Source organism: Alligator sinensis, unplaced genomic scaffold (assembly GCF_000455745.1).
Source record: "Alligator sinensis unplaced genomic scaffold, ASM45574v1 scaffold117_1, whole genome shotgun sequence".
In the NCBI taxonomy this organism is placed as follows: domain Eukaryota; kingdom Metazoa; phylum Chordata; order Crocodylia; family Alligatoridae; genus Alligator; species Alligator sinensis.
Window position 1 is genome coordinate 992,759 of NW_005841855.1, and position 25,000 is coordinate 1,017,758.

General features: G+C 39.8%; 1 protein-coding gene across 11 annotated transcripts in view; it reads right to left on the bottom strand.

The window, feature by feature from the left end:
- ZNF521 (zinc finger protein 521) overlaps positions 1-25,000 on the bottom strand; it is a 294,631-nt gene that overhangs the window by 88,174 nt on the left and 181,457 nt on the right. For 6 of the 11 annotated variants that reach the window (XM_025213994.1, XM_025213989.1, XM_025214036.1 and 3 more), the window contains one exon: positions 2,386-2,574. The exons of 4 other annotated variants lie outside the window; for them this stretch is intronic. In XM_025213994.1, the coding sequence (XP_025069779.1) occupies positions 2,386-2,574 (189 nt within the window). Of the gene's footprint in view, positions 1-2,385; positions 2,575-22,327; positions 22,449-23,061; positions 23,236-25,000 lie in introns of those variants that run through there. One more of the 11 variants, XR_003095997.1, reaches the window with a different exon arrangement.

The following is a 25,000-nucleotide window of genomic DNA, read 5'->3' on the forward strand; positions in this document are numbered from 1 at the left end:
CATTTCCTGTTTCTTAGCAGAGCAGCTGAGTTACTAAAGCAAAAGATAACTTAGTCTTTGAAAGACCACTCACAAGGTTATTTTTGATTTATGTCACAAAGATATCCTTTTATTCTTTGGATGCTTTTTAATATATATGTCAGCTTTGTTAATATCATATTTCTATATAGTGAATAAACAGCTGTAAATTCTTGTTAAAAATGTGAAAGATTTTAAAAGATTACATAGGATACAATGCATTTGAGTTACTCAGCCAAAAGTCAGCGCAAATTACAGTACATTTTTTTTCTTTCCTGCTGCTTGAAAAACAAGAAGACAGGGTATTCATCGAAAACAGGAACAGCACTTAGGTATTTGAAAAAAAAAATCTGCTGTGGGGATTAAGATACTTTTCCCTTGCAGATAGCACAATGATAATCTCAGCCTGAACACAAAATTTAATGCAGCGATCAGGACCACACCTAGATATCTGTGTTAATTTGCTTGTGTCACATATGTAGAAAATTACCTTAGCTTAAAACATTGTAAAATGTGACCTGAAATGTACTGTTGATAAACAATCTGTACGACCATTCCTGTACTTCTAACATTCAATCTTTGCTTATATTATCCAATCCATCATGTATATATCCAATGATGATACTGTTCCAATGAGAAAGGACAAATTGATACAGTAGAGGTGCCACTCAGAGGCATAACTGAGCAGAGCCCTAGGCAGCAGTGGTGAATGGAGCAGCAGCTGCAGCTGGCAGTGGTGGGATGGCCAGAGTAGTAGCACAGTGGCTGCTTTTTACTGCCCTCCCTCCTGCCACTGGCAACCAAGGCTAGTGTCCCTGTCTCTTTTATGCTCCTGGTGTCACTAATGAAACAACAGAACACCAAAAGGAGTTGAAGGGGGAAGAAAAGGTGGGTACGTTATTTAACGGTAAAACTCAGGCCACTCACTAGCAAATCCTGAAGGTCCCTAGCTTTTCCTGCAAGGTGTTAATTACCCATAATTTCAATTGGCTAATGAGAAGGAAGATGTTCAACTCTCTGAGGCTGTATTTCCTATGAATGAGCCACTGAAATATGAAAGTGAGTATTAATGGAAATCTGACCTTATAATAAACTTCATCCGTTAAACATTCTTTAAAGCCACTCCCAAAATGACCACTGGGTAGGTATAACTTTAGTTTTAAGTAGAGCCTATCAAACCATTCATAACAAGCAGTTTATTCAATGAATGTCTCTGGCTTTTTTCTGCAAACTAATTTTTCATGACTTGACTTTGAATCTGTTCAATATTTGTAATTGTTAAACAAATGTTCCACGCAAAAAACATTTGCCAATGAACTATTTACACAAGGGGTTTCATTATTACTACTGCCTCTCTAGTGTGTTAATTAAGCATTGTTCAATGTTACTGACTTTACTGGTCAAAAGTACACATGCGCACACACTGTGCAGCATCGAGGGAGGCATTTTTAGGGCCTATGTCGATGCTAGAGCAAGTCCTAACTCTGGCACTGACTGAAAGCATATCTTTCATGTTTCAGTCTGGTGGTACCTTCTTTCTGTAGTAATGGGCCACAGTGCAGAAGCGGAGGGAACCACTTTTCTTCATTGCAACATAGCAGTAAAGAAAGACAAAGCCTGGAATTGCAAGGGGTGGGGAGGAAGGGCTTTCTGAATGTTCCTGGCTCAATACAGGAGGATGCAGAGCAGGGCATCTTCCTGAGATGGGATGAGTCATGGCTGCTATTATATTACTGTATTTACCTGAATCCAAGATAACTTTGAATTTAAGGCGACCTCCCAATAATCAGATTCCATACATGGGATATTTATAAATTTGTCATAATTTTCCATGTAAAGGATCTAATTATTGGAGGGTCATCTTAAATTGGTTCCCACTCCATCATTTAATTGGGGAACACAGCAGCAGGGGGGCAAGCAGCGGAAATGGGCATGTGGTGGCGGAGTCAAGCAGCCTGCCCCCTGCCCTTTGACCTATGCCTTTGCTCCCCCCAACCACCACCTGACCCCTCTGGCACCACTTACCCTCAAGCACAGCCCCAGTTCTAGCCCTGCTCCAGGCCCCACCTAACCAAGCAGCAGTAGTTGCAACAGCAGCAGCTCTGGCCCCAGTGGTGGATCCAGAGCTAGGGTGGGGAGCTGCTGTTTCTACAGCCACTGATGCCTGGCTGAGTGGGTGCCAGGCAGGGGCCAGAGCCAGAGCATCAACTGAGTGTAAGCGATGGTTGGGAGTTAGGGTGGACAGAGGCAATGGCGGGAGACAGGTCAGGGGAGTAGGGGCAGCACGTGGGGCAAAGGCAGGAGGGGCAGAGCACGGGGTGGGAGTGGAAGCTAAAAATCTCATCTCGGATCTGAATAATATGTTACCTTTACACCACAACAACTCCTGCAAGATTTTCTCTAGGAACTGAAGAAAGAGTAGCATGAGACTTCTATGAAGTTGGCTTCTGTGGCTGAGTGTCATATTGTTGAAAGATCCTGTTTCTGACCCTGTCTCCTCCTTCATCTCCTCTTCCACATCCTCCCTCATTTTCACCTTCCTTCTCATCTTTTCTCCTTAATAGCAACAGAAATTTTCAGATGGTCACCACATTACTAAAACAAGTTTAATTTCTTCATTAAACCCTTCTAATCACTGGCCTGAAACTTTCTTTCCATTTGCTCTTCTATTAGCAAAACTTTGTTTGCAAAAACAGTAGGGAGGTGTGAATGAGACCACGATATCAAAATTTAATTTGTAATTCACCAAAATGTTCTTGAGTGAATTTTCTTACTATTCATTTAAGTCTTTTTATAGAGTATTTTGTTTCTATTATTCAGTATAAAGATTTTCTGGTAAATTTCTAATGGGAAGACAATGTACCTTGACTTCTAAACCCCCTGTATCCAACACATTTCTCTAAATTACGCAAATTCGCTAGCTCCCCAGCACAGCTTTAAAGTAAGGTTGCTCCATGCTTACTAATCAGGAGCGTGAATGGCTTTCATTTAAAAAAAAAAAAAACGAAATGTTGAAAACACAGGAAAACCTACTGAATATCAGTCATTGGGGAGGTCCCTTTAAACTCTGTCATAATACTCAAGAGAAGGTTTCCCATTGTATTAAAAATCTGCGGTTTCAAATATGCAACCTTCCTTCAACTGCATTAATACTGTTCTGTTTTCTTCCTTTGTTTTTCCTTTTGTTGTTGGGTTTTTTTTGTGTTTCTGGATATTCTGTTAGCATGATCTCAACATTTACCTTGCTTTGTACAACAACAAATTAACTCAGTCACACTATTGAACCTGGATTTGACATCATCTAGTAGGGGACTGGAGGAAAAAAAAATGAAACCAGATATTCTATATGGACGGTTTAACAGGTTCATACTTCTAGATATTTTAGATACGTTTTACAGCCCTCTTGAAAGACAATGGGCTGACATTCCCAGGACTGAAGTTTATCCACACAATGGATACAAGAATGGGTTGCAGTAGTGGAGATCTCTTTCCAAGTCTGATCTGAAGGTATCACTCCCAGAAACGAGATAGTTCACTTGGTATGGCTGACAATTTTCCCTTGCTTTTATTCCTTCAGTTTCCTTTTATCTATCATTTTTATATGCCACCCTCTCTCCCTCAGAGCCTACTGCTACAAGGTCTTTGATGATGCCCAGAGACAGATGCATTCTGATACCCAAGCCTGCCAGCATATCCAACCATTATGCTGTGGCTTGCAGGCTGGTTCACTGGCCATACGGTTGTTTGGATGATATCTCTATGGACTTTCTCTTCCACCTTCAAAAACAATCAAGCATATTAAAGACAGCCAAATGTCCAAAAAGTAAAATTTCTATACCAAAATGTGCTGCGTAGGAGGCAGCGACTTATCCCTGGGTATTTCTAAAGAACTGTGAAAGAAAATAATATTAAGCCTCAATTCAGATTATCACAATTTGAAAAACAAAGATAACCCAGAGTTGTATTATAATTTTTATAGGTACAATTTGTACCTATCTTTCAGTAGATGAGAGAGGTGGCACAGGAGAAACGGATCATTAAACAGTAGTGTGAAGCCATGGAAATTAACCAGCTGCTGTGAAAGCCACCTCTCTTATTCTCTGTGCGAGACAGAGAGAGAGAGAGAGAAACACGGAGAGGGAGGGAGAGAGATAAAGAGAGAGAGGTGCCAATTGTACCTATAATACAGTAATTAAAAAAAAAAGTCTGTCTGCTATCTCTACATAATGGCTCAAATAGGTTAGATCAAAGAGATGCAGCTGCTCACAAAAGGCTTCTCCCAGTTTAAAAGTGAGATCTCACAGGTAGAACATTCCAACCAATCAAAAGTCATGAACTATAGTAAAATAGTACCCCATCTACGATGCTGTTTTAGGGAATTCCTTTTCTTTTACATGTTGACATATTTTAATAAGAGAAATGTGGTGAAACCTACATGAAATCAAGCCCCCTACATAAGATAAAAGTGTACACTACACATGGGGACAGCATTTGCTGGAAAAGAACCATTCAATGGTGATTCAACTCATTATTAATATATGAAAGCATTCCCCATATTTTACACACATAGGTATCTGCAGCCATGTATGTTTTCAAAAGTGTATGGTTACTGTCAATTAAGAACATGAAGTAGAACTCATATTCAAAAGGTGGCCATTAGGAAGACTATTTTGTGCACAATCAAAATATATGACTATTTCCTAGTATTACTTTTGGGCCTCCTCTTCTAACTATGTAAGATGGCACAAAACACTTTAAGAAAAGTAACATATCCATCTCAGATTATTGTGCCAAAGAAAGAGATAACACAGGAACAAAGTAACAAATTATATTGTCAAAAAATGTGAACTTTTTGATTGGGGATGACATTTATTTTAAGTGTGCAATGACGGCAGGGAATCTGTCAGGGTAAGACATGGCAGAGGTTTCAACGTTTGTTAAGAGTATCATGGGAATTTAACTAAAACTGTTAAAACTGACACTATTGGCTTTTGTTAACACATTAAGCATGGGAAAAGTGCCAGTCAGCATATCCTCCATAGCATCAGTTCAGTTAAATCATCTGGAAGATGCATAAAAACTGGGTGGCATAATAAATGCTACGTTTTCTACGCATGGATAGAGGGACAAGAAAGGGACAGGGCCATCTTAACAAGAACAATGGCAAAAGCATCTGTAAAATACAGAGCCCCTTCAAAATTTCTTTAAAAAAAGAGAGAGCAGGGGAAAGTCTTCAAATACTCCTTTTAGTAAGACAACTGAAGCAAACTTATTAACTACAATACAAATGGATTCAGCACAAAGTGCTTATAGGACAAAATAACTTAATACTGGAGTATGGAATTGGCTTGAGTACAATTAAAGCACTGTCTCAAACATTCCACTTTAAAACAGACTCAATTACCATTTCATCGTTTGGCTGGCAGACCAACAAAAACAGTGCCAGCCATTTACTCACAAGAACAGGAGATACATTAATACAAATACAGTGGCACTCCTGCCATGGAATCTGTAAAGAACGCTGCAGACTCAACTCTTCTACCAAACCAACTACATGTGCGCAGAAAACCAGAAACCTGTTTAGGGAGCACATGTATTGTGTGTGCATTACCATACCCAAGCCCCACAATGTAAACTGAAATCCCCTCACATAAATAGCCCCTAAAATGCTTGTAAGCTCTGTTTTTCAAAGTGGTAGTGTATTATATATATCTTGTCAGCTAAATATGAATGTGTGTGAGAGAAGGATACATTTGCTGTGCAACCACCTGTGATCAAGCAACAAGCAGGATCTAGATCTACCATATGAATTTCATCATTAAACTGATCAAAGAAAGAAAAAGTAGATTTCCTCCATGAAATGGTGTCCATTTTATTAAAAAATGTTCAGTTTAAAAACAATTTTTATGTTATGGTGCTCCAGGAAATAAACCTCTTCTAAAACAGGAGTGTCCAACTCAACTGGTCCCATGGGCCAGAAGAGTCATGTGGGGCTGGTCTGTGGGCCGGACTTGACCCACAGATCAGCCCTACACTGACCGTGATGGGGCTATGCCACACCACTCATAAGCCCCCACCACAGAGCTGTGACACATGGCCCTGACAGCCCTGGAGCTGCATGCGACTGCTTCAGGGCTACACTGCATGTGGTGGCTGCTCCACTGTACAGTACCCTGCATGCTGCCTGATGGGACTCATGGGCAGCACTGGGGGCTGGATGATATTGCAGGCCCAATCTGGCCAGCAGGCAGTATCTTTGACACCCCTGTTCTGAAAGACCAGTTAGCCATTTTCAAGGTCCACCTATAATAGCAGCACAGCTATTTGCTCAAAAAATGTCCAGTCTTACTCTCCTAAAGTCCACATGCAGAGAACTTTCTACCCATCTGCAGCTGTCTGGTTCAGGTGATAAAACACAGATGGAGAATGAATAATAAAAATACAGCAAGTTTTTGCCAACTGTTGTCTTTCTACCATCCAAATATAGTCTTGTGTAGCTTGATATATCCAGCATTTACCTAAGTGAGGTATTTGGGGAAAAAAAGCATATGAAACACTTGGAATTGACCAAAAAGAACAATATTTTTTGGCCGCATAAACAGAGAGCAGTATTTAGTCTCAAAACCATGAGAAGGAAAGCACAGTACAGACATAACCTCATTACACACCCTAGACTTGTACCCATCAAACCTTCAGCAGACTAATTTCTTAGAACCTCCAAGCACTCTAATCGATCTTTAGCCATTGCTATGCACAGGCAGCTTAGGAGGGCATGACATCTTAAGTATAAAGCCATATGTCTCAGAATATTTTATTATTTATTTGTAAATGAAATCTAAATAGCCATACATGGTAAGGAAATGCTTCTATGAAAAGGACTGTAGATCACTATAGTAAAGGACAACTGGCATTTATACCAAAAGACCAAACACTTGGACAGTGGTTTTCAACCTATGGTCTGCAGATTATGTCTAAGGGGTCCACAAAAGCTGACTATGATCAAAGGTACGTGAATACCCACACTTACAATTCCACACCTCCATTTGAAATTTCCAAAGGAGTCCATACCTCCACTTGAAATTTTTTAGGGGTCCACAAATGAAAATAATTGAAATCCACTGCATTAGGAGGTTCTGTGTGAGATTAAAAGGTAAAACAATACTGGATGGAGGACAAGACCATGATATTTTCATCTCACACGGAAATCTGAAAATGCAGCTACAAGAGTCAAACATTTCTACAAGCCTTAGGGTTATATTGATAAGTGGTGAGGACAGAAAAGGGTCAAAGAACTACAGGCGTATATTGCTACTAGCCATACTGTACAGTAATTTAATTAATTGATGTGCACACTTTTAACCTTTTGTGCTGCTAATGTGTTCTCAGACAGTCACAGAGCTTTTTTTTAATATGCAGAAACTAAAGCATGTTCTTGTTCAGAAGAAGAGTTGAAGGTTTGATTCTGTTTCTAGAGAGATTTTCTCCTAATCCACTAAAGGTTATGTTGGCTCTGCCTAGTAGCAAAACAGTCTAAAAACTAGGCTTTCGGGTTTTTTATTCTACTGCTATTTTTTTGCCTCACATTTTCACAGTCAATGATTCTAAATCACCCACGCCTAGGTAGATGGTAACTAATTCTGTTTCACTGATATTAAAATAAACTATAAAAACATTCACACTTGCTAACAATATTCACATTGTTATCGAAGGTATGCAAATATATGTAGTGCTGCCCTTCCCCCGGCACATGCTATAGGTAGCTATGGAACCTAATGAGCAGCTGATGCCTGATGTAAAAGTTTGAAAAAAAATCTCTGCAGCAACACTTGATGCCTAAAGGATATGGGCAATTCTTACTCAGGCAAGTAGTCCTACTGGAATCAACTACATTATTTATACAAATATTGGGACAGTATTAGGCCCGAATTTTCCAGGTGTCTTTCATTTCATTATTTTACTGAAAGGATAAAGGTCCTGAAAATATCACATTTAATTAACAATCCCTTTTCTCCTGCATCTGACTCTTCACTTGAAATACCAGTCCTCTGATCATGACATCATCATAATTTCCATAACAACTGGTAGTGACATCACAAAGAGAGGATTATAATTTCAAATAGGAAATAAACAGTGAGAGAGATCAATCTTGCAATCAACAAAGATTTGGGGTTTTGCAGAAATTTCTTGAATGATGAAGACAGAGAAATGTACAAAACATACAAAATATAGCGCATCAGAAATGGCTTTATAAAATTAAGCTTTTTTCTATTAGAAATAAATTCAGGTTTGAGTTTACTCCTTGTTAAAACAACCTTCTACACTGTCTACCCTGTTTTGGGTAAAGACTCACAAAACAAAAGGGTTAGGGGAGAAAAAGATTTCACAGTAGGCAAAGAAACTAGGGGTAGTGAAAGTTCCTACAATTACCTGCAATAAATCCAACTGTCAAGTTTCATGCTACTGAACTTACATTGACATTTTATGAGCAAATTGTTCAATTTGTTCTTTCACTAATGTAATGCCATCATTTATATCAATAAAGTAGTAAATATTTTCACTATTACATGAAACAACCTTTTGGTTGGCTTATAATTACAAGAATGATGCTAACTGAATTCCTTGCTTTGTTTCAATATCCCTTGTCAGTGCCATAGACCTCTCTGCCTCTCTTGTTTTTCTCAAAAGCAATTTAGAAAATGCTTGTATTTTAGACAAAAGGAGAACATTTGGTGAAAGAAAATTCATCATTAGGTATCTAGAGGTTTGTTAATAGAAAAGGCAACTCCCACAGTGTATCCTAGTGCTCAAGCCAGACACACATGCTCAGGACCAGCAAGCTGCCTTCACAGTGGGCCAAAAGTCATTATCATAATTTTATATTACATAGACTACATTGAAAATTTAATATATCCCAGCAAAAAGAGACAAAAGACATTTTGCATAATGCTTCTGTGAGCGCACTCTCTCTTGCTACTCTTTTAGCCACCCCATGCAGATAATCACACCAGGAAAAAGAAGTTCATTACCTAAGCCAAATCAAAATTAGGCTTTTCTTTTTGATAGGGAACTTCATTAGTAAGCCCTGTCTTATACAGCTGGGAGATTTGATGAATCTATCTTGGAGTAATAATTCAGCACAATCAGCCACATTTCTGCTTTAAGTTTTATGTCTTTGTTAAGAAAATTGAAAATATACATACAGTATGCATTCAGACATCTACAAATTCAGAGGCTATCCATATTCATTTTAAGGCATTTAAAACATGCTAAAGTGGCAGCATTGAACTAGATGGGTAAACAAGTGCCTTCATTTTCATTGTTTGTGGCTCCAGGAAACTAAAGGTCCAAAACATTAATCTGTATTCAAAGCACAACATTTTAGAATGTAAAAGTTAAGGTTTCATGAAAAGGGCAAAACATTATTTTAAAGCCCTTAATGATTAAGTTGTGGATTAGAGATCTAGAATCCCTATTGAAAAAAAAACCAGGTACCAAAGCACCAGGTCTCATGCAAACACGGAGCCCTATCCCAAACATGAAATAGAAAGCTTCAGTTCATTCCTATTTTTGACCCCGCGTGTGCCTGTAGGTACAAAATAAGTGTGGTCACCCACAAAGCACAGAGTTAACACAACTCCTCCAGGATTCTATCGTAGCAGAGCCAAAGATCTGTGCATGTGGATAAGGCTGTAGGTTTATTTATCTGTATTTGGTGCTGGTTTTGACAAGTTTATTTTCAGCTATCAACATGCTCTGACACAATGACGTGGCTACGCCTGTGCAATTCTATACTGTTTTTCCTTGCAACGTTACAAAATTGACCAGGTCCCTCAGTTAAGACTTGTGTTTATATTAATAAGTTCTTGGGCCATCTATGGCAGTAGCATAACAACTGATGGGCTACAAGGGTACCAGCCCCAGGCAGCCACTGAAGAGGGGGTTCAAGAGTGGCAGCTGCTGCTGGTCCAGCTACAGCAGCCAGCCCAAACCTTGTCGCTGCTGCTGCCCAGGGCACAAGCTCTGGCTGTTACTCTACTGATCTACACAGTGTTATTCCTACACAGATTTCAAAGTGCTTTACACATACGCATCAGTAATACTGTCCCCATTTTAATGTGGTTTTGCCCAACAGAGAGGTTCACAGGGGTGACATGATTCACCCAAGATCACAGAGGAAAGCTGCACTGGGAAAGTGGGAAATAGAAAACATTTCTCCTGACCAGCAGTTCAACTACCTATCCCTTGAGCTATCCCGGCTTTCATATAGCTGCTCAGACTCTGAACTTTCCTCTGAACTTGGATATATCTTTAGGCAATGTGGAGGTGGGCAAGAGTTTCACCTACAGACATTCACTCCACATAGCCACAACAGACAGCACCACTATCTATATGTTTAATGTGCAAATGTAATCCAAGTTTATAATGGGGGAGGGTGATCATCATGATCATGACACAGAGAGTCATCTGCTCCTTAACACTGAAACAGTGAGATGACACATCCATACAGTCACTACATGGTTGAGATAACAGTGTTGAAACTTCAGGACACAGGCAGTTCCCTATTGAATACATGTCAGAGAACATCCACGAGTCACTATTATTACTTACACTGTCAGCCAAAGATACACTCATGAAATTGTCACTAAATTTAAAGTGGAAGGATTTAAAAAAAGTCTACATTGGAATTGAAATAAGGATCCCTCTCCCCCATGTTCATATGAATTGTGTCCAGATTTGCCTGCCCCCCAACACTATAGAAAGCATGTGGACAAGCTGGAGAGAGTCCAGTGGAGAGCAATGAAAATGGTTCAGGGGCTAGGGCACATGACTTATGAGGAGAGACTGAAGGAACTGGGTTTATTTAGTCTGCAGAAAAGAAGACTGAGAGGGGATTTGATAGCAGCCTTTAACTATCCGAAGGGGGGTTACAAAGAGGATGGAGCTCAACTATTCTCAGTGGTGGCAGATGACAGAACAAGGAGCAATGGTCTCAAGTTGCATCAAAGGAGGTTTAGGTTGGATATTAGGAAAAACTTTCTCACTAGGAGGGTGGTGAAGCACAGGAACAGGTTATCTAGACAGGCGGTGGAATCTCCATCCTTGGAGGTTCTTAAGGCCTGGCTTGACAAATTCCTGGCTGGAATGATTTAGTTGGGGTTAGTCCTGCTTTGAGCAGGAGGTTGGACTAGATGACCTCCTGACATCCCTTCCAATCCTAATTTTCTATGATTCTATGAATTAGATTCCTTGTCACCTTTGTATATATGTGACCCCAATGTGTATCTCCAGGGAATTACAGGGCTTGCTTACATCCTGCCTCACCAGATGAGAATGTAGCTTGGCTTTAGAGTGCAGCAACTTTAAAAGGGTATTGCTAAAACATTGGTCCTTTATAGTCGGCTGATCTTCTCTTCCCTGAGCTCAGAAGTTAGGGACCTCCAGTGCAGCTTGTCCATGCCAGGGAGCTAGTTAGTGAGGTTTGACAGGGTTGTGTTACAGGTTCCCCAAAGCACAGGGTAGGGGATGGGCACTAGTGTCTTCTCAACACAGTCCAAGGCTGGGAGCCCAGAGGAAAACTCCCTTTCAAAGACTACTAGGAGACTCTCTGCTTCATCCAAAACTGCTAATGAAAAAGTTTCAGGTCCACCCCACCAAAACCTTTAAATAAACACATCTGACACACTCAAGCAACCCCCATTTTTGGCTCAGAGGATTTCTGAAAGCCTTTCAGATTTGCAAAAAATTTGCCCTTGTCCTTCATGTGACTCTGATGATACATGACAGTCACAAATTGTATTTTTGTGTTCTTTGTGAAAAACACACAAAATCTTTGGAAACTACCTGCAGAATCATAGAATGGATGCCCTGAAAAATTCAGCATTTACTATCGGTTTACCTCCCTGTGACATCCAAGACTATTTATCCTATAAACTGTTCCTTGAAGGCAAACACCCACTGAAGTTGGAGGGGCTCTGGTTTACTGGTACAAAGCAGCCAACAGGACCAGGGCCCAAGATACTGCACTGCAGTAATTCATTATATGTAAGATATAAAATTGCTGCAGTATCTTAAATAGCAAAGCAAAGTAGCTTGATAAATGTTGATTTTTTTATAGGAACCACTGTGTGAAAACTATGTAAACACTACCATGCATTATAGAATTACATGCTTTTTATTCATACGCATACACTTCTCCCTCTCCACACACACACGAGCACATGTACACATTGAAGTATTGTGACAAATTCAAAGCAAGAACAGGCAGATTTAATGCTTCCATCACTGCATTTTAATATCTGTAATTTGGAGTGTATAAAATCATTTTCACAACTATCGCAATGACAATTTCCAGTCAGATCTGCAAGCATATTTTTTTAAAAGATAGGTATAGTTGCCCTACAAATTAATCCAAGTACACAGAATCCAGTTCAGCTATTTTCTTTTTCACTAGATTTCCACATGTTATTAGAAGTACACAGCTAACCAGGTTTCATGCAGTAGACAAAATAGCATTGTGGGATTACATTAGTCCGACAGCTGCTTTATGACTATAGCTTCCAGACCAATTTATTTAATATTGATCTTTAAACAAACATCAGTACAAATAAATTTGAGCACTCTAGTCCTGAGATTTTATATCTATAAAAGAGGCCAATATTCAGAGAAGCAGTAGTGCTTGTATTTCTCTCTTTGATTCCGTTTTCTTTGATCCTACCAGGTATCAAATACATCAATGCCAAATTAAAACAAATCCATCTTCAGATAAAGCTCTATTTATAATCTTTCGTGCAGAAAGAATTTTTCTATCAATAACTTCCAGCAAGCATTTTAACTGATCTTTTTATTGCTTTATTCTGATTACTACAAAAAACAGCAATGCCATGTCCTGACTGAATATCACACTAAGCTCTACCCAGCATATCTGTCAAGAAGGGCTAGGAGAACAACATGTTCCATCTTTCGCACTTTCATGCAGTTTTCCTCTTAACTACTTTCATCCAGCAGCAGGGACATACCGAGATCCAAATGCCCCCTTACTGGGAAAATTGCTGCACAATGATACAGGTTTGGGAGGCTGATCGGAAGACTTTTACGGGACAACAGTTGACCATTTGGAGGAGGGGACAGCTGGGTGCTAAACGTAAATGGGAAAAAAGACTTAGATAGGGAAATAGATAATGAATCCTGGGATTAGACACTCAATTCAATTAGGCGGGTATATAGAAATGTTAGGCATAAACTGATCCAACATAATTATTTGCACAGGACTTATTTGTGCCCTTCTTAGCTATGCTGAATGAGTAGAGTTACAAGATACACTGGGGACAGATATTCCTATGGTGTGGAACTGGGCTAAAGTTCAAAAGTTTTTGGTCACAAGTTATTCAGATCGGCCATCTGTTTTATGTTCACTGAGTTCTATGGATTATATTGATCTCCCAAATGGAATAAGTAGATTTAAAAAAGGAAAAAAAAAATCTGTCATCAGTGTTAGCCAGAAAAATAGGCATTATATGGAAGCACAAAGTTTTCTCTACGGTAAAAGACTTAAGGATGTCAAGTTTTACAACTGTGCACCTTTGGGAGAAGGTGATATATTCCCTGAAACTGAAATCTGACTGATTCCAGGATGCTCAGAAACTTCTGCTAGAATCTGTGAACAATAGAGTCTCATAGGAAATCAGGACTTCAAAAAACTTTGCTCTTGCTTCTGTTTTGTTTGTGGTTTGTAGCAGTTTGAGGGAGGAGACTGGGTGTGTAGAAATGCCTGTTTGCAGCAGTGGCAAACAGAAGTGGAGTACTGCATGTTAATAAGGGGAGAAATTGCATTACTTAAGATTAGTATTTTCTGAATTCACAAAACAGAAACATTAACAACTGCCTTGTTTCTTTTACCGCTGTTTCTTGAATTGCTATAAGTCAACTTTTGGGGCTGATAAAGACTTCTGCTTTGTAAGCTACTGCCTACTGTTAACTCAACAGAGTATGCTTGGTGTTCTTACCAAGGATACCTGGATACAATTCTTTCATCAGTCTAAGACATGGCTGGAGCAGATCCTATGCCTACAGCTTGAAAAAGCCCATGGTCCACTGGTTGGCTAGTGTGCACAACAAAACAGTACAGACATAGTATGACGGAGAAAGTTTGGAGTGCTGGTCACAGAAGCTGGAAATGCCAATAGCAGTACATACTAAATATGGTTTAAAAAAAACAAGAGAGGAGAAGACTACTAAAAATAAAATCCCTAATCCCTCCGCCCTTTTTGCAGACCTCCTCCTAACATAATTTATTTTTATTATTTTTATATTTTGCTTTTGTAGTCATTTTCAAAAACTTCCCCCGTCACTTTCAAGTGATAACAGATTAAAGAACAGTGCTCAATAAATGTGCGGTGTAGAACACAGGGCACACAGAGAACTGTGTTTCCTGGAAAATACTGCTATGAGTACAAGAGAAGATACAAAGCAGAATGATTTCCCTGATTCTACTACAGTCCACAGAGCAAGCCTGTGACAAAGACAGAATACACCAGGAGATTTCAGATCCTAATATATCCTGAAACGAAAGGATAAAGAGGTTAACACATCAGCCAACAAATTTACCTCCAAATACATGATCCATAAAAAAGTTGCATCTTGTTTATTACTACCAATTTTATGCCATCAGTTTGTCATGCCTGTGAACCATGATTCCTAAGGCAAAGAAAGGCTTAGTAATTTTTTTTAAATTGATAGCACTAATGACAGCTCAGCAAATTATTATCTTGCTATGTGATACAATAAATGGAAGGATGCTCTATAAAGAAAGCTGCCATCTCTGAAGGCTGCTTACAGTTCCACCCATAGGTCTGAACTACTCCAAATTTAATTTCACGAGGAGTGAATTCAGACTATTTCATAACCCTTAAAGATGGCCCCAGCCTATTTTTAATGTGCTGCTGGCATTTGTGAAAACAGTACAATTACTGAAGCTGTTGCTAAAACCCAAAGCTACAGAGTACTACTCTCCTAAAATGGTCTCTGGGACCATTGTGATGGAAAAGCTACTGACACTGCAGACTGTCCAAGAAAGCTATTGTAAAATCTATACGGTGCTAAGTCATAACATGAACTTTTTACAGTCTCTCTTTTCAAGGAGCTACGTACATACAGCATAATAAAAAGCAGTTGCTAGCTGCCAAGCACTGAAATCTATGGGGTATGTAAGCTTTGAACAGGATGAAAAAGCTATTCTGATTTACTTCACAGATTAATTGTAAGATAATGGCATATACACTGTAGCAAGCATGTAGTCACCGTGGAAGGAATGCGATTCTCTTAATCCTTCCCAGTAATTCATGAGGCTTTCTTTGAGGAAATCCTAATGTTACTAGCTCTCCAATAATATGTTAAACAACTTGACTTTATTTTTAATCAGTACTGCTGGCATGGAAATGTAACTCTATCATTAAAAGCATTCAAAAAGTTACAGTGCCTCTGCTTTTCCTCCCACAACATTGTATGCAGTTGGTCTTGGTGGTGAACAATGTGGTTCTAAAACCGAATAAAAACTTGAAGTCCTTGCTACAATACATAGACTCCAGCTCCGCAGGGCCTTCGCTACTCAGACTCCACAGGACCCTGCTAAAACTGTCTGTCTAGTTCAACTCTCACTCCAGCTAGGCCTTTGGATCAAACCCTTCTCATGTGAACACAGACAGCGTCTGGGAAACTGCGGAGCAGATGTCTCCACAGAGATTCACAGATGCTGTCAGGACAGAACTTCAGACTCAAGCATTTGATGCATTTTAAAAAGGGATTCGGAATCAGACTCAAGCAGACAGATTGATCATCTAACACTTCAAAGGTCTTAGTAGAATTGTTGTTACATTTTTCCTTTGTGCTATCCCCCCCGCTGGCACTAATGGAGGTGACTATTTCACTTGACATATTATGTGGTGTATGTATGAGGGGACATCCACCTTCAAATTACTGAAATAGGACAAGTGTTGTTATTTGAAAACAGCTTATCAAAATGTGGGGGATGAAGGGAGCTTTAACATGCAAATGGAAAACAAATACCTAATAACACTGGGCTTGCATACTGCAGCCAGGTCTTTTTAAACAATGACAGCACAGGCCAGAGTAGGTCAAGATATTCATCTCACTGTAGAGCAGGCATTATAAGAAGCAACCTGAAATTAATTTTACTTGAACTGTTTCTTTTCCCCATTCATGTTTCTTTTCTCATTCACCATCTCAAAGAACAGAAATACTCTACTAGATGAAACTACTAATCTCCAAGTGTGGTAAGAAACTACTTTGTATTTCCTCCACTAATTAATTACTAAGGGTTTTTACAGCTAGGTCAGTTGACACACAACATGTACACAGGATTTTCCCTGTAGAAAAAACATGGAGTGCAAAAGGAGTGCAAAGGGAGGGATGTAATACAGTGAGTGGCCTTATTTTCTTTAGTGAGGATCCCTGTAAAGTCTACAGGAAGTCTGATTCAAAAAGGAGAAAGCATAGAAAAGGGAGATCAATGATGAGGATGGAAGGGTGTAAGGAAAAGCTGGAGTACTTGTCTCCCAGAGCAGCAGCCATGTCTACACAAGACACTGCGTAGTTACTCATTACTGCTCATTACTACCGCGCAGTAGCGCTGCCGGGCACTAACAGTGATGTGATGTTACTGAGCAGTAGTAACGAGCTACTGCGCAGTAAGCATCAAAAGGCAACCATGCCAGGACGCTACTGCACAGTAAGGTTATGCAAGTACTAAATGACTGCGCAGAAACAACTGCACAGTGGACGGCTCATGTAGATACGTCCAGGACTTCCTTAATGCTGGAAGCAGGGATGTGGAAATCATTCTAGAAAAAAGAAATTTGCCTTTCAGCTGCTCAGTTTTAACTGACAGCTATTTATGCAGGTTTTGCCATATAAGCCGGGACTTCCAGGCAACTCTTCCTGCATTTGATAGAAGAAAAAAAGGACTGAATGGATTAGCTGGATTGTCTATTTGTCTAAGACAGAATTCAAGGCCTTTCTCTTTCCTCAATGGGATCTGTTTTATGGATCAGTCCAGAGAAGGTAAGAAAAAGCTCAAGAGAAACTACTCTTTGATGGGGTGGAAGTGGGGATAGATGCCAGAACACAGAGCAAAAGGAAGGTTGCAACATTCTATTTGTGTCAAGTGAACGAGGAAATAATGTGAAGCCATTTAAGGAAGGAGACTTCATAGCATAATAGAGTTTAGAGTCAGAAGGCAAGTAAAGTATTAAGAAGGCCTCTCAGCTCAGGAGGAAGCTAAGATAGCATGTCAGCCAGCTGATGTGGAGAAGGTCTTTTTAGCGGTGTTCATATTCTGTACATTAGGAAGTGAGTTCAAGGAACTAATAGAAATAAAGCAGATATTAATGACACCCAAGCTATCTCCCACGTGTGCACCTAAGGTAGGACAGATCAATCAGGAAGCAGACAGAAGGCATTTACAAAGGGAGACAGGGGCTCTATCACCAGTGACAGCAAAGCCACTTACAGAATTATACATATGCATATTTCTTCTCAGCCTTCTAGGAATTAGAGAGATCTCAATGGGATCTAATTTTGACTGCAAGCTTTGCTGTTCTTCAGCCCTTCTGTTTCCTGGGTATAGTATAATGTTAGCACATAACAGGCCTGTTTGGAGACACTAAGGTTTGGGGTTCTCTATTGGTCCATTGATACAAATATTTTGTGAAAAGCTGTCATCCTATTATTAAATATTTAAATATTTCAAGAACAAAGTAGAGTCATCAGCTAATGAAAAGGTAATCAAAACAGGTGAGGGAGGCAAATTAAAAAGAGATGTTCATTGGAGGGAGAAAGGGAGTGACAGAGTGAGAAAAAATAAAAATACCCCCCCCCCCCCCCCCAAAAAAAAAAAAAAAAAAGAAAACCAAACCAAACCGAACAACCCCAACTGCTGGGAAAAACATGTAAAGACAGAAAGGTGAGGAAATTGAGTTGCATTTGAAAATAAAAAGTATAGAAACAATAAAAAAGAGAAACAATAAGGAAAAAGCAAAAAATACGCTAAAAGATGTGCTTGTGTGTGTGTGTGTGTGTGTGAAAGAACTGTTAGAAAAAGACAAGAAAATTTAAAAACAGAAACAAGACCTAGAAGACAGACAGATAATGATCAAAAATGAAAGCTAGAAAGGTTCGGGTGGGGGGGAAGGGATATATTTTATTATCATAAACAGGAAATAAATTATAAATGTATTTTATTCATTGTATCTTTTCCTGCTTTATTGCCAAAATACTGATTCCCCAGAACAAAACACAATGTGTAATGACTTAGCCTAAAAACAGTTTATGAAGGTCAGGATGATTTAGGGGTTCTCCCACCCTTACTGGAGTGTACACCTGACAGCTGTGGCAAAACAAAATATCTGGCATAGAAAGTTGGTGAAAAGTATTTCCTCTAATGCCTGCTGAATAGGAGATTGAGAGAGAAGGGGCTTCCAAAAATAGAGTATAACTGAAAATGATTGTTGTATGGTGGCAACAGTATTCTCTAGACAACTTTCTGCTATTTTAGCAAGCGTGTCTGGGAACAGAAAAGATGCACACAAGTTTTCAGGGTGGCAGGACAAAACCAAGAACACTTCAATCTCATTCTCTGATGGCTTGATCAAAATAATCCAAGCAATTCAGGTTTAAACAACAATGCTGAGCTTTTGTACAGGACTTCCATCTGCAGATCACAAACTGCCTACAAAAAAGGTAAGTATCATCATCATCCTTTCACAGATAGGAAAGCTGATACACAGAGGTTAGGTCAGTAGCTTTCTCAAGGCTACATGGCAGATCTAATGCCAGAACTGAACTAAGAGTAGACTGGAGATTTCCTGTCCAGTGCCCTTCCTGTCCAGTCTACAGTAAACAACATATGGGCTTCCCTTTAAAATCAACCTAAACCACGCCCAAGTTATGAGCATGCACCACAAAACATGTGGAAGTGGCAAGGCAGTTGTGCAATCAAAATATGCATATGCCACATATTGTGAAAAAAAATTGCAGGATTAGGCCAAATAACAGAAAAAAGAGAGACAGCCAGAGATGATTCAGTAGGGAATTCAAAGGTATTTATTCCGTTCTGGCAAGGGTAATCTGAATATTATCATGGTTAAATGTTTGCCTGTCATTGATCACATTACAGCAGATTTCCGTTCAAAAGTGTTATTAATGACTTGCTATTCCTTACGTGGGCCTTGAAAAAGGCAAATGCTACAAATGTAGTATATTCAGTTTGTGATCCCAGGGGTTGTGAAAAGAGAGTTGGGAAAGAACCAGCACAAAGAAGGAAAGCAGCCTGCCCATTTAGGAATATGCCATTAACTCATAGGAGAACATTCCCCCAGGACACAGTCCCAAAGAAGGTTCCTGGCGAGTGTAGGCTTGTATATCATTTGTCCTATCCAGAGGGTGAGTGAGTTAATGATTATACAGACACCTTGCTGTGTTTAGTATCATTTGCTTCTCTCTATCAAGTGATGCAGATTATAAGGAATAGCATACTAAAGGCTCAGTCACAAAGTAGACCCATGCACTTGCATGCATGCACACATACACACACGCATACACACACGCATACACACAAGCAGCTGTTCATACGTTGCTGGAACGCTAAAATTGATTTCACTTGCTACTGTAGGTTTTATAGACTCAAGGGCAACATTTACATAGATAAAGGTACGCATATGGGTTATGTAGTTTCGTGCTAGTTTTTTAAGGAATTTAGTACATCCCTGTAGTGGATGCGTAGGCAAAAATTTGGATTAAGAAGAAAAAAAAAATCTTCCTTCATAATTTACATAGGATAGGTTTTTGTCTGTGGAACCACCAAGCATCATGGCATTTCAGGAGTTATTGATGGCATTTAGGGAGGTTACCAGGGATTTCAGAGTCCCTACAGCAGATGATAAAGGAAAAAAAACCAGAGGGTCCAAGAAAAGTTATTAAATTTTGGGCATCAAACTGGAATCAAGGAGAATAGAATCGTGCCTCTCTGGGGATCTGGACAAAAATCCTAGGAGGTTACTGGCTCAGCTGTGGCAAGCTAATAAGGTTATTCTGAAGCAGATGCAGTCGTTAATACAGTGGTGGCATGGGATCTCCCGAGACGGGTCACAGCCATGATAACTCACAGTAGAGTAATGTGCAATATATTTGTGGCCATATCTAGTGATGGTAACTAAATGAACCTGTGTCAGTGCTCTATGTCATTCAATCCACTTTGCTCTTAATTTCATTTTGGCATGGTGCAGTTTTTTCATGTCATCTACCCGTTACTTCAGAAAAGGGTGAAAAGCGGAAGCATTTTAACCAACTTATAGGGCCATTAAATAGTATATTCAAGACAGACTTAATGTTGCTTTCAGTCAAACTGCTACAAAGCAGTTCATGTTGATTCCAAATTTATAAAAAAAAGAAGGGAATTGCCATTATTTATAGTTGCGGAGTGGAGAGCTGTTGGCAGTTCATTGTGTATTGACATGGCCAGAATGATGGAGGAAAAAAAGGAGGCTTTACATGCGAAGTTGCATTCCTAGAGCTTTTCACTGTATTTGCAGTATTGGTTAAGTAATCTGGGAAAAGATGTTTAAAAATAGTTGGATTCTGTTAGGAGGATAGATCACAGAATTTACAGGCAATGAGTTTATTTGGAATCTGTGATAATGCTACTCAGGGTCTGGGTTGTGCTATGGTTAGTGCCTGATGCACTTGTTATGGCCAGGCACAAGCAGAGAATGGTTATTCAGTTGATTCAGCTTAATGGCAGTGAAAAGCAAAATCTACCATCTTATTATTTATAGGTCATACTTCACCAACCATTTAAAACCACACTCTCTGTCCTGAGGAATTTATAGTCTCAATTTGATAAACAAAAATGATACACAATAGAGATGGCAAAGTAAGTGGGAAGAAGAACCAGTTGTAAGAGGATTTATAGGGTACATGCTTGGCAGACAAGGAGCCACAGATTATTAGAAATATATGGGATGACATGAAACAAGTCAGAAAGCGGAGAGTTGGGAGACACGGCAAAGGGAAGAGTTAGAAAAGATTACTGGGTGGAAAACAAGAAGAGAAGAGGAAATAAAGGCATTCCATGGGACTGGAGAGCAAGGTGTAAGAAGAGAAGAGAATTATACCAGGTTAGCCCACCCAGAAGTTCTTCAAAAGACAGCGGGGTGAAATCCTGGCCTCACTGAAGTCAATGAGACATTTAAGTCAAGGAGGCATTTAGATGACCCTCCATACAGCATCAAACCTGATTTTTTGTTTGTCATTAGCAACCAGCTACTCTATGCATCAAGAGTCCACCCATGTCAAACTCCCTATCAGGGTAGTGTGGGCAAGGCATGTCTGTTTCTATAGTCAGAAGCATTCAATGAGAAGTAGCTCACTTCCCTCTGAAAGCAATTACAGAGCATTAAGTGTCCATGCAAGGAGTCAGCCTAGAGTAGGTAGTGCACTGTAAATTCATACCTTAGCTTTCTGCAGAGTACCTCCCCCATGAAAAGCTTACAGTACCTGTGTCTTCATTTGCAAAATGAGGATTATGGGATACTGTGAGGATTAATCACCATATGTAGAGCACTTTGAGATCCCAGGTGAAAGGCTCTACAGTAGGAAAACTGTATACAAGGAAAGAAGGAAACTGAGTATGGATATCTGTATTGGTTGTATATCTATTATATATGTTTATTCACCCACATTCTGCACAAGGCAATAGCATGCATTGTGTACGTGTTTATCGGGGCATGATTTGAAATCAGCTACTACAAAACCTCTTCAGATGCAATAAGGATTGCCACCGCATAATGGGAAGGTGATACACACAGGAAGGAATTATCTGGAAGAGGCAAAAGTCTGTGGACATTTTAATCAGTAGTAAGATAGATCTTGTTTATGTGAAGAACCTTTTTAACGCAGCATTACTGGTTTGGTCCGACATCATCTCCTGCGGTGTGTGGAGACAGGCCAGGAGTATGAAGGCTACAGAGCAGAGCAGGAAGAAAGTCAACTGTGAAATTGGTAATTTTATGAGTTTCACGGGGGGTTTTGTTGTTAGACACAATGCATTTGGAACAGAGTGCCCGGGGTAATACCATCCACACGGTGTCCATTTGTCAGCAATAGGTAACGATATTTTTAACCTAGAGTTGCACTCACATACGAAAGGGATTTTGACATTTGGGTTTAATTCGTTAAGTGTGGAGGAGGCATGGCTCACCATATGAGGAATTATCAGCCAAATATGTGATGAAGGGAACTTGTCAAGAATGGAGGTGCAGTATGTCTTCTGCAGGGAGAATTACCCTTCATTTTTCAAGGAGAGGTAGCCAGGGTGAAGTCCTGGCTGGCCTCACTGACACTGGATAGGTTCCACAGGGCTGTATCAAGACAAAGCAAGAGGGAAGAAGAAGGCAATAAAAGCACAGGGGTGCCTGAGTGGCTGACGGCTTTTGCTGCCCTTTTACTCTCAAAGACGACTATGTAACACCCTGAGCCTGCCTTCAAGCTAGAACAGACTTTCTGCCTGGAAAAGTTAGCATTTCCATGTCTGGTCTGGTCTTTTGTTTTAACTTGAGACACAAATGGTTAAAATTAAGCACATGGGCTAAGTGAGTAAATACATTTGCAGCCTTTGCCCTGCCAGCAGTATTGCCAGAGCATATTTATTTGTAAGGCTTAACAATATTAAGGACCCATTTTTAGCAAGGCTGGGGTTGAGAAGGGCAGTGACACAACAATGACACAGCACTGAGGGTTAAAGAGGTGAAAGAAGGAGCACAATAGATAATGCACAAGGATGTTTTGTGGGAGGGATACTTTATCTTTTCAGCTCACGGGTCCAGGTCAAATTCTTGAGTTGGGGAATCAATGCCGTTTGGTCTGCTTTATCATATCAATCTAATTTAGTGGCACACTGGAGAGGGTATGTTAGTTTCCTTCATTTTGGGATGCTCCCTGTGAGAATTTCCACTCATCTGGGAGAAAACGTACCTCTTGTGCTTGGCTTCTTCTTGGAAAGGGGAAACATTCAGGTCAAGGTGTGCTTACAAAGGGAAGATGGCAGTGTCTGTCAGGCACATACAGCTCAGAGTGCTAGTTCTAACTCTCCACCTCCTGGTCCCTGCACTCAGGAAGAACAGGATGCTATTCCTGGCTGGAAGTGGTCTGGTGACAGATTAGGTCAAATTGATGTTAAAAGATTAGCTACAACATATCCCCCCCAACACACACACCCCACCATTTAAATCGGCATGATTAAATTGTGTATACTGCTTAAGACTGTAAATAAAGATGTGCCCCTTTCTTTTCTCATTTTGATGATATTGTGGGGATTTGTTAATTCAGCCTCAGAAGGGCTATTGTAAGGACAATCGCTATGCATACATGTATTTCACAGTATATTTAAATTGTCATGCATTTTACACAAACTCTTTATTATAATCCATACACATAAGCAAATTTAATGTTAAGCTATATCTGTGTTGTGCTTTCTTCTATTATTTTTTCCCCTCTCAAAATGCAATTAATATGGTTGTGTGTTAAATGATTCAGTGAAAGTAAATCTTTTATATTCAGGTAAGCAATTCAGCCTTGTAAGGTTTTATGGGAATTAGATTTTTTGAAGTCTGTGTTGAGCATGCCCATAACTCTGACAGAGCCCTGCAGGCTCTTGTCTTCACCTTCAAATCATAAGACAGAGAAATCAAGCTCCCTCTGTGCTCTCAATTATACCAAAAAACACGGAGCAGAAGTCTTCAGTAATTCAATCCCTGTGGAAGCTTCTTCATACTGTTTGCACTGTTGGAACTGCTGACAGCAGCAATCCCACAATCCCTCCTGGTAGGCTGTCAAAGTTCCTCATACAGTGTGAGCGGCACTGCTCTGTCCCACTGCTCCTTCTCCAGAGACCTTTAAGCACATGCATGACTTTTGATGCTTGCTTGATACAGTGGCCAAGAGGCCAAAAAACATCACAATGAGAGTTCTCATACTCTTATAAGGTGCTTTGTACTCAAACTAATAGGATCTGTGGCTACATGTGGGCCCGGGTTGGTGTAATTTAATCACAAGTACAGCTGCATAAACACTGTACTAAGGAATGTCTGCCTGCAATTGGATTCTTTCTTTGAAAGTACACTGTAGAAAATTCCTGAGTGCCATTTTCCATATGGTTAATGAGCAAATGTATCATGGCCAGCTTTTAAAAGTAATTTGAATTTATGAGTTGCAGTGATTCTAACACATGTGCACAAGAAACAGTGCATACCCAAGGCTCTTCCTTATCACGCAGCACCATTTCATAGTTTTCTGCCAAACGACACCAAAAAGAACTACTCTGTATTTTTAATTGGCTTAAATCCTCAGAAGCCTTCTGCGGCCATCGTTCCAGCAGCGGCCAGACCTTTCCAGTTCCAGAAAAAAGAAAAAATTTAAAAGGGGGGAAAAAGTGCATGACAGCAAAGCTATTCCAAGTACAACACAAAAGCTTGGTTCATTTAAGAGGGCCTCATTTAAAAATATATAAAAATGTCTGCAAATACATATGCAAAGTATTTTGTGTATGAATGCATGCGTATATGCAAAATGCCAAACAACTGCTGTCACACTGCAGTTCTATAATTCACAACATACAACTTTTGCTTCTTTTATATATTTTTCTTAATTCTGCAAGGCTTTGAGGATGGCATGTGCATGCCAAAAGCAAGCTTTCTACCTTTATTGAGTGGGAATGACAAACCCAGTACAACAGATTTTTCATTAAGTTTCTTGTGGAATATGGCCGAAAGGCTGCTAAGGTATCATCATCCTGGTACAAATGTGGTCCTTCAACTCCCTGTCCGTGTCACAGAAGAGAAGAAAGTGGATGGAAGAAAAAAGGCATGACCAGGGTCCCCCCTGCACTATGCAAACTTGCAACTTCATTTTCAGT